Source organism: Nestor notabilis, unplaced genomic scaffold (assembly GCF_000696875.1).
Source record: "Nestor notabilis isolate BGI_N333 unplaced genomic scaffold, ASM69687v1 scaffold2408, whole genome shotgun sequence".
NCBI classification, from domain to species: Eukaryota; Metazoa; Chordata; class Aves; order Psittaciformes; family Psittacidae; genus Nestor; species Nestor notabilis.
In genome coordinates this window covers 98,950-107,988 of record NW_009940490.1, presented here as the reverse complement: position 1 = coordinate 107,988, position 9,039 = coordinate 98,950, and the positions used below count along the sequence as shown (strand labels likewise).

Sequence of the window (9,039 nt, the reverse complement as noted above, 5' to 3'; positions counted from 1 at the left end):
GAGAGCCAAATCGTGTCAAATTTTAACTTTCTAGGTAGAAACTGCTTTGTGGCTTGCCTAGGTCTTTGATTTTTACTTCTGTTTTTCTTCTTCTCAGAACATACACACCCTGACCACCTCAAATGATCTCAGAGCAATGGGATGAGGGGATTTCCCAAGGGCAGCAGCTGTCTCTGCCAGAATCTTGTTTCCCTAAAAGAGAGGAGCCCTCTGAGATCTGTCCAGTGTGGGGTACCCATGGGCCTCCTGGTGTTCGTTCACCCACCTATCTTCCTCCTTTGGAAATGTGAACTCCAGCTCCCCAGCCTGGACACAGGCAAGGAGGAAGATGCTGATCCTTCACCACGTCAGTGGTCAACTGCTTCGGGCTGCTTTACCCTCACTGAATAAAGAGTAATGATATGGGTCCTACCACCAAATGGTGAAATCTGTACTGCTGCAATCACTTTGCTCTCTTGCTGACCCCAGTCTCTGTCCCCACCTCCACCAGTGGGACTAGGAGCCCGTGTCCCAACTATGGTGGGATGTGTGGAATTTTGAGATGTTTGTGGATGTGTGGTGGTGTACATGGTGTTTTGGAGTATCTGCAGGACAAGGGAGGGGGTTGAAGACCTTGCTCATAAATATCTACTCTTTTTCCATGAGGAGAAAGTCTCTTCCAAGTGACTGGAGATGGGCAAGATAGTGATAGCTGCCATCTCAATGGGCTTAGTCCTTGACTGAAGCACACCAGCTACTGTGCAGGACCTCTGGGGTCAGTCAGTGATGGTGTCTGGGTCACTTGGAGCCATCAGCACAGAAATGTGTCTCCGTTAGTATCCTGTCTGTCAGAGAATAGTCTCCTGTTTTGGGGACCCCACCAAGGGGACTCATCACTGTCTCCTGCAGCCTTTGGCAAAAGGGGTGCTGGGGTGGGAAAGCTGATGAGCCTGCAGACCAGTGGCGCTGCAGGAGTGGCCCCAGCTCCCATGGTTGGTGGGGAAGTCTCCTCCCGCCCTTCTGCAATGGTACCTTTGGATGCTGAGCCGAGAAGGTCCCTGGTGGGACAGGGCTCACGCAAGAGCACACCAACCTGTCCTTGGTGGGTTGGTCCCATGGTGTGGGTGCTTGGGGCCATGGGACTGTTGCTGCTTCTTCAGCTTGTGAGGACTGCCACCAGGCCTGTGGTGTGGTCATCAGGGTGTGGGGCTCTGGTGGGAGCGTGCGCTGCGGAGGACATTGTGTGTCCTTGAGTCTCTTCCAGTACCTAAAGACGCTGACAAGAAACCGGGAGAGGGGCTTTTGACAAGGGTCTGTAGGGATAGGATGGGGGGGGGTGGCTTTAAACTGACAGAGGGGAGAATTAGATTAGATATTAGGAAGACGTTCTTTACGAAGAAGCTTGGGCTGCCCCATCCCTGGCAGTGTTCAAGGCCAAGTTGGATGGGGCTTGGAGCAACCTGGTCTAGTGGAAGGTGTCCCTGCCCATGCAGGGGGTTGGAATTAGATGAGATTTAAGTTCTCTTCTCACCCAAACTGTTTCATGATTCTATGATTCCTGCCTTCCAAAACCTGTTATGGTGGGCATGGTACCTGCTCTTTTCATGGGGCTGCTCAGTGCAGAGGGCAGACACTGCGTGCAGGCATGAAATGTGCACCTGAGAGCTGCTCCTGTTGGGCTATGTCCAGTGTTGCTGGAGCTGGTGGGTGCTGTTTCTGTTTAGCCCTATCCCTGGTGGGGCTCCATCCTTGACTCAAGTGTTCTTGCAGTGCCAAGCAGGTGTCCTCATGGCAAGCTCAATGTTCAGGATCTCTTCTTGGTTTTGGTTTTCTTTTTTTTCTTTTTTTTTTTCCTTTTTTTTCTTTTTTTCTTTTTTTTTGGTTTGTTTGGGTTCCCCCCCTCCCCCCCCAAGTGTTGGTGGAGCCCTGACTATTATTTTTTGGTTTCCCTTGTCATTCACAGTACAGTGCCGTGGACAGCAACCCCCTGTCTCTGTACGTCATGCATCCCTTCTGGAACACGATAGTGAAGGTGAGATCTCCTCCTCCTGAGTGGGACAGCAAAACTCCAGTCACCCTCTGTAAAACTGTCAGCTGAAAAGCCCTGCTTCGTATGTGGTGCAACTAATGACAAAGGGTGCTGCCTGCCAGCCTGCCCTGAGCTCACTGCATTGTAGTCTAAAGCTTCCACCTGCCCCCTGATATGCCAGACGCAACTAAGCAGTGCTGTCTAATGCCCAGATGATTGTAACCAGGTCTTTGCCATGGCTGGGAACAGCACATGGTCCCTATTATGTGTTTTAATGAGTCACGTGTTCTTTTGCTGCTTTCCCATAGATCTTCCCTACCTGGCTGGCCCCAAATTTGATAACGTTTTCTGGCTTCCTGCTGCTTGTCTTCAACTTCTTCCTCATGGCATACTTCGACCCTGACTTTTATGCTTCTGGTAAGGCTGCATGATCATGTTTGGATGCAAAGCATCTGAGTAGTGAAATCTGTCACCTCCTTTGCTGTGACCTCTGGTGCTTGTTGATAAGGCCTCTTAGTCTGGTCATTCCTCAAGAGGTCATTCCTGTGCCAGATGAGGGACAGAGTTGAGGGGTTGAACTTGCTGGGCTTCGTGACAAGGGCTTGTCCAAATATGAATATGCTGGGCTGCATCAACCCATCAGCTCAAGGGAGGGGATTCTCCCCTCTCTGCTCTTGTGGGACCCATCCCTGCAGTCCTGCGTCCAGCTCTAGGGCTCCAACACAAGAAGGATGTGGAGCTGCTGGAGCGAGTCCAGAGGAGGCCATGAAGATGCTCTGAGGGCTGGAGCACCTCTGCTATGGAGACAGGCTGCGAGGGCTAGGCTTGCTCCTCCTGGAGAAGAGAAGGCTCCACAGAGACCTTAGAGCAGCTTCCAGTGCCTCAAGGGGCCCACAAGAAAGCTGGAGATGGGCTTTTGCCTGTAGGGACAGGACAAGAGGGAATGGCTTTAAACTGTCAGAGGGGAGACTGAGATGAGATCTGAGGCAGAAGTTCTTCCCTGTGAGGGTGGTGAGGCCCTGGCACAGGTTGCCCAGAGAAGCTGTGGCTGCCCCATCCCTGGCAGTGTTCAAGGCCAGGTTGGACGGGGCTTGGAGCAACCTGCTCTAGTGAAAGGTGTTCCTGCCCATGGCAGGAGGTTGGAACTGGATGATCTAAAGGTTCCTTCCAACCCAAACCTGTCTATGACAACTTCCCTCTGCTGGGTGAATATGCCTGGCTGGCAGTGTGTGGGCAAAGGAAGGAGGAGGAAACAGTTAAATCTTGAGTAGGGATCGGCTCTCCCTACAGAGCAGGCAATAACCCAGCACCCTTATTTTAAATCTTATGGGGTAATGTGGGAAAGTCTCTGCTTCCATGATGTCAGCAGGTAGAACCTTGTTCTTTGCATCCCAGCTAATTGCCCTTTTAAAAACATAACAACACACATTCAGACTAACAAAGGAAAAATCCTTTTTCTTGATTTTGCTGTTCTGCATGAGGATATACACAGCTTTAAACTTTTTAACAGTACCCATGTTCCTCTGATTGTGAATCCAAAGGTTCAGTTGTGTCTCCTTCCTCATGGGGCTGACCAAGGAGAAGATTAATACAGCATGATCATTTTCAGCCATTTACCAATAGCTTCCTCTCTCTTAGTTCGCCTCTCCCTATGCCCCTGTCAGGTTTGGTTTAGGTTGCTCAGACAAGTCCATCTAGTTCTTCTAAAACTGGGCCAATTATCAAAACACAGTTAAGTGGGAAAAATACTGGTTTTTTTGGATTGCCTTTATTGGTAGCAGACAAATACTGCTTACTACGGTAAGTCAGGCTCTCAAAAGCTCAGGTGGTGTCAGTGGCCGTTAGCTAATGTGTGGACTGTGTTTTGGCCCACAAGCCATGGAAGGAAAAGCAGACAGTAGCTCAGAGAAGGAAGCTCAATATAAGAATCTTTAGGACTTGAGACATCCAGAAACAGGCTCTGCCAAAAGGCTGGCGAAGCTCATGCTTTGGGACCTTTTACATATGTGTTATGCATGTCCTACTTGGAAACAGAACTTTTAATTTTGCTGGTGAGGCCTCCAGAACCTTCCGCCTTCCTTCCTTGTGGATGGGTTTGTAGATGTGATGCCCTCCATTTGCTACTGGAAAGGCACCATCATGCTGTTTTAAGGAAATAGGAGGTGGCATTTCATGGGATTGTTGCTCCCCTGGGAGACCTCCTCCATGTGTCCCTGTGAGGCTGCCGCCAAGAACCCTTGCTGCTTCCTCCTCTTTTTCAAATGTACCTTTGGGCTCCCTGAGTGGCAGGCAGCTGAGCTGGCTATCTGCCAAAATGGTGGTGGAGGTGTTATTAAGGAGGAACTCTGTTTCAGTTGGCAGGGTGCAGTCTGGATCCTGGGCAGGAATCCTGCAGTGTTTCTGCACAGGCAGCGTGTCTCCATGTCTGAGGTGCTCTACTTGATGCCCTGTGAGCAAGTGATTGAGGAGAGTCTGATCTGCACACGCTTCCAAGTCATGCATTTGGCTAGCTGCCATCGCCAGTTCTTAGATCCTGTGGCTCTGGGGAGCTGGGGACAGAGGACAAATACGTCCTGGGAAGCAAAGTCCTTGGTGACCTGGTTTCTCATGCTGTCATGTCCTGAAAAGCTAACATCTGTTTTACTGTTTGAGTTGTGTAGGTGCCTTGTCTTGGTGAGCTACCAGTCCTTGTCACTGTGCCTCTTGTGTCAAACTAATCCCATTGAAAGTATGTGCTGAGCTGTCCTGACGTGGGTCTTTGATCTCTGCAGCTCCTGATCACCAGCACGTTCCAAACGGAGTGTGGGTCATTGTCGGTCTCCTCAACTTCATTGCCTATACTCTAGGTAAGACTATTTGATTGTGGGGATTTTGTGTTTGTCATCTGTTCATGCTGTGGCTGTGTCATCTTATATCTGAGCCTGTTGAGAAACTTTTGATTCTGTGCTTCTGCCACACACGGATCCAATTGCTGCTAGGTCTGCTCGAGTAGTTTCTGGAAGCTGCTTTGCAAACTGGGTAGAAGGAAGTTGTTCCAGAGTGAAAGGAGGATACTGAAACCAACTTTATGACAAATTGTGAAAATCTGTCTTTGGTCTCCTTTAAATAAATATGATCTTGTCAGGCTAATGCATTTGTCAGTCTCAGGTAGAGAAGGGAGTGGGGAGCACGCTCCCTATTGGAGGGTGGAAGATGCCGGCTGCATGCATGTTGTTGGCTGCAAACTGGCCCATTGCTTTGCCTGGGGGTGTCCAGTGAAACTCCCCATTTCTTCTTCTTCTCTTCCCAGATGGTGTTGATGGGAAGCAGGCTCGCCGGACCAACTCCAGCACGCCCCTGGGAGAGCTCTTTGATCATGGCCTGGACAGCTGGGCATGTGTGTACTTTGTCGTGACAGTCTACTCCACCTTTGGACGGGGCTCCACGGGAGTCAGTGTCTTCGTTCTCTACCTCCTCTTATGGGTGGTCTTGTTTTCATTCATCCTCTCCCACTGGGAGAAGTATAACACAGGGATTCTCTTCCTGCCATGGGGATATGACATCAGCCAGGTGGTAAGTACACACTGCTGCTCAGCTTCAGCATAAGCTCAGTAAACCCGTAGTATCTCTGCAGTGCCAGAGTGACCACTGAGGTGTGTGAGGGATGTGTGCAGCTCCAAGATCTTGTAAATTGGTCATTGCAATGCTTCTCTCAAGGTGGGTATCTTCAGCCTGTCTCCAGGCCTATGGAGGAGGAGAGCTTTCCAAGGCTGCTTGCATGCCCTTGAGCTATAGTTGTGTTAGTGAGCTGGGGTCATGTGGCACTAGAGTTCGACTGCTCAAAACCATTAAATCCAAGGAGGTTTGTGCCATTCTATGATTTTATTCTAAGTAGCTTTTGTAGATAGATTCTCTACGAAACATGGGGCTTGAAGAATGGATATTGCCTTGTGTTTCCTCTGTTTCTGCTGTCCTGAGATGCATGTTTCGGCCACCTAAATTATTGCTTTATTTAGTTTCCCGCATTATGCCAGTGTGGGTTAATTCAAGTCAGAAGTTTGGAGTGCCTTTTGGCACTGGCAGGATGTGTGCCAAACTGTAACAGGGTTAATTGGCGTGTGCCTCTCTGTAGTGTGGTAACTGAGCAATCAATAGGGAGACTGACTGATAGTGAGAGATCTTTTGATATGTTGGCATGTCTGTATCATTAAGGACACCTCTGCAGGAAGCTCCTTCTGAATCGCAGAATCAAAGAACGATTTAGGTTGGAAGACACCTTAAAGCTCATCTGGTTTCAACCCCCTGCCATGGGCAGGGACATCTTCCAGTAGAGCAGGTTGCTCCAAGCCCTGTCCAACCTGGCCTTGAACACTGCCAGGGATGGGGCAGCCCCAGCTTCTCTGGGCAACCTGTGCCAGCACCTCAGCACTCTCACAGGGAAGAACTTCTTCCTCAGATGCTTTCAGATCTCTGCCTGTTGCAGAAAGGCAGGGGGTGGAGGGCTAAGCTCCCCTGCGGCATGCTTCACCCAGCTTCAGAGCTGCTGTTAAAGCTGAAATACCTCTTGTTAACTTTTTCCCTATAACTGCTTCTGCAGATGGATGAGAGAGTTCCCCATCAAATGCTCTAGGGTCACTGCAACTTGCAGTATAAAACTTTCCTCTCATGCTTCAAGCATCTCATGAGTTCAAGCTACACAAGGGCATCTTTGCTCCTGCTGTGAGGAGCAGCTTCTGATTATATCCTTCTTAGCAGCTCAGCTACTGGTCTCACAATATGAGGTGTTTGTGGATTTTTTTATTTATTTTTCTTCTCACAATATGAGGTGTTTGTGGATTTTTTTATTTATTCTTCTTCCTCCTGCTGGTGGGGAGGACTGAACACAGTGTAGCACAGAGTGTGCCTCTCAAGCTGCCTTTCCCTGACTCTGTCTATCATGTGTGTTGTGCTGCTTTCCAATCTTGCCTCTCTGGTTGCTCACGCCTGCTTGTCCTGTGCTTTCTTTCAGACCATTTCAATTGTCTACATAGTGACAGCCATTGTTGGAGTTGAGGCCTGGTATGCACCTTTCCTGTTTAATTTCTTATATAGAGACCTATTCACTGCAATGATTATTGGTAAGAAACTCCATGTTGAAGCCTGTCTTTTAAACTCTACCTTTTTAATGAAACCCAGTGTCTTAATTATATGATAATGCTGCTGTTCTGTTTACTGTAATGAAAACTCCTGTGGTCTGTTACTGAAGTGACTAACTGAGGGTGTTCTTGCAGCCTGCCTTTTCCCAGGATTTCAAAGTATTGTCTTATGCATAGTTTCTTTGGTGAAGTTAACTCCAGTCTGCCTGGGTCTGCTGTTGACGGGAATAGCAAGGGAGCAGAGCTCTGCTCATGTCTTGGATGTATTTTCTGCCAATCCTGAGGGTATAGGAGCCTATTGCTGCTTGGGGAATCAACTCAGGTGCTGCCTGCCTGAGGCTGGGGGTACGTGTGGACAGACACAAAATGATTCCTTGCCTGGAGTGGTGCGGTGGGCAGCTGTGAGCAGCTGGGGGCTGTTGCTGCTGCTTGTGCCAGGGTGCTGGGAAGTAGCTGGAGCCCAGCACCGGCCCCTGAGTACTGAACAGGAGCCTCCCTCATGCCTGGGACCTGCGAGTGTGTGAAAACACGCCTCCTCCGAACAGCCGTGTCGCCCAAGCACCGGGGCTGCAGGCTTTGTGTTGCCCAGGGGAAGCAGGGCTTTTTAGCAGTGAGAGCCATGGGGTTTTGGGGCACAAAAAGCAGCCCAGCACCCACTGCAGGTAGCTGGCAGGGACCCCCAGCACTTGGGCTGTTTGCTGAGCACTTGCTTTGCTGCTGGGGCTGAGTCTCAGAAGCCAGAGCCCAAACATTGCATGGGAGCCTGGGGCTGCTGTTGGAGGGATGTTCCAGCCATGGAGGTGGGGAAAAGCAGTCTGCTGTCTGGGGATCCTGCCTTCTATCTGCCCATCTGAAAATTGAATTTAGAAATGTACAATTAAATAAAAGCACAGCCGTTCTCTCCAGTGGCCAGTCAGAACCAGCTTCTGCAAAGGGGAGGGTAATGCAGAGAAGCTTAGCCAGGGAGAGCTGTCCTTGCTTAATGTAATTTGGCTTATTCAGAAGTTCTTGCTCAGTTTAATTTTTCATAGTTTACGTCTCTTTCTTTAGGGGTTAATTGTATCTGCTCAATTTCAAGTTAATGTCTTGAATTGTGTTAAATCTAGTGCTTGCACTTTTCTTAATCAGATGGATGCCCTGAGCTTTCCTTTGGCAACTGTATAACTTAACATATGAATAATAAATGCACTTTCCCTATATGTAAACTGGAGCACAATGCCTCCATTGGCTGCGTTTGTGTACTTGGATAGGAGTTGGTTATTAAAAGCAGGAATATTTAAAGCTCTGTTAAAATACTGCTAGATAAGTACAGAAGGAGCTGTGATAGACTATCATGGATTTGAGTGTTGTGGATGATGTTTCCTATTGACTCTAGAGTTTTCAGTGTTATTTAGACTGTATCATTTGTCAAGTTAAACAACAAGAGCTTTTTTGCACAGTGGCAAGAGAAAATGCTTGCTCACAGTGGCAGAAACAGCTAATTGTCTTTATTACGAAGACTGAGAACTCTTTTGTCCACAGCCATGTCACTTGTGGAGTTTGAACTTGCCTCATTAAATATAGTATTTTAATTAAACTTTGTGACTGTTTAAAACATAATACTGGACTCATTAATGTAACTTTTAAAAATGGAAATGTCTTTAATTTATAGCAGATCTTAACTTGTAATTACAGCTCTTGGACCAGAATTATGAGCACCTACTTTTAAACGTGCCAAGCTATTCTTGGGCCACCTCTGAGCTATTTTTGTTGCAAGCACCTTAAGTGAGAGCACAAGCCCCTGCCCATTCATGAGGTGCATGCAATGTTTTCCCTCTCTCACAGGGCAGTAACACAGCTCTTTTTCTTCCAGCTTGTGCACTCACTGTGACGCTGCCAATGAGCCTGTATAACTTCTACAAGTAAGTTCCTCCATCC

The 9,039-nt window shown here is 48.4% G+C and overlaps 1 protein-coding gene across 1 annotated transcript in view; it reads left to right on the top strand.

Moving 5' to 3' along the window:
- Positions 1-1,948: 1,948 nt before the first annotated feature.
- EPT1 (ethanolaminephosphotransferase 1 (CDP-ethanolamine-specific)) overlaps positions 1,949-9,039 on the top strand; it is an 11,025-nt gene continuing 3,934 nt past the window's right edge. Inside the window, exons 1-6 of the mRNA XM_010020366.1 lie at positions 1,949-2,011; positions 2,317-2,425; positions 4,780-4,854; positions 5,298-5,560; positions 6,996-7,104; positions 8,975-9,023. Coding sequence (XP_010018668.1) covers positions 1,982-2,011; positions 2,317-2,425; positions 4,780-4,854; positions 5,298-5,560; positions 6,996-7,104; positions 8,975-9,023 — 635 coding nt within the window. The 5' untranslated portion in view covers positions 1,949-1,981. The remainder of the gene's footprint in view (positions 2,012-2,316; positions 2,426-4,779; positions 4,855-5,297; positions 5,561-6,995; positions 7,105-8,974; positions 9,024-9,039) is intronic.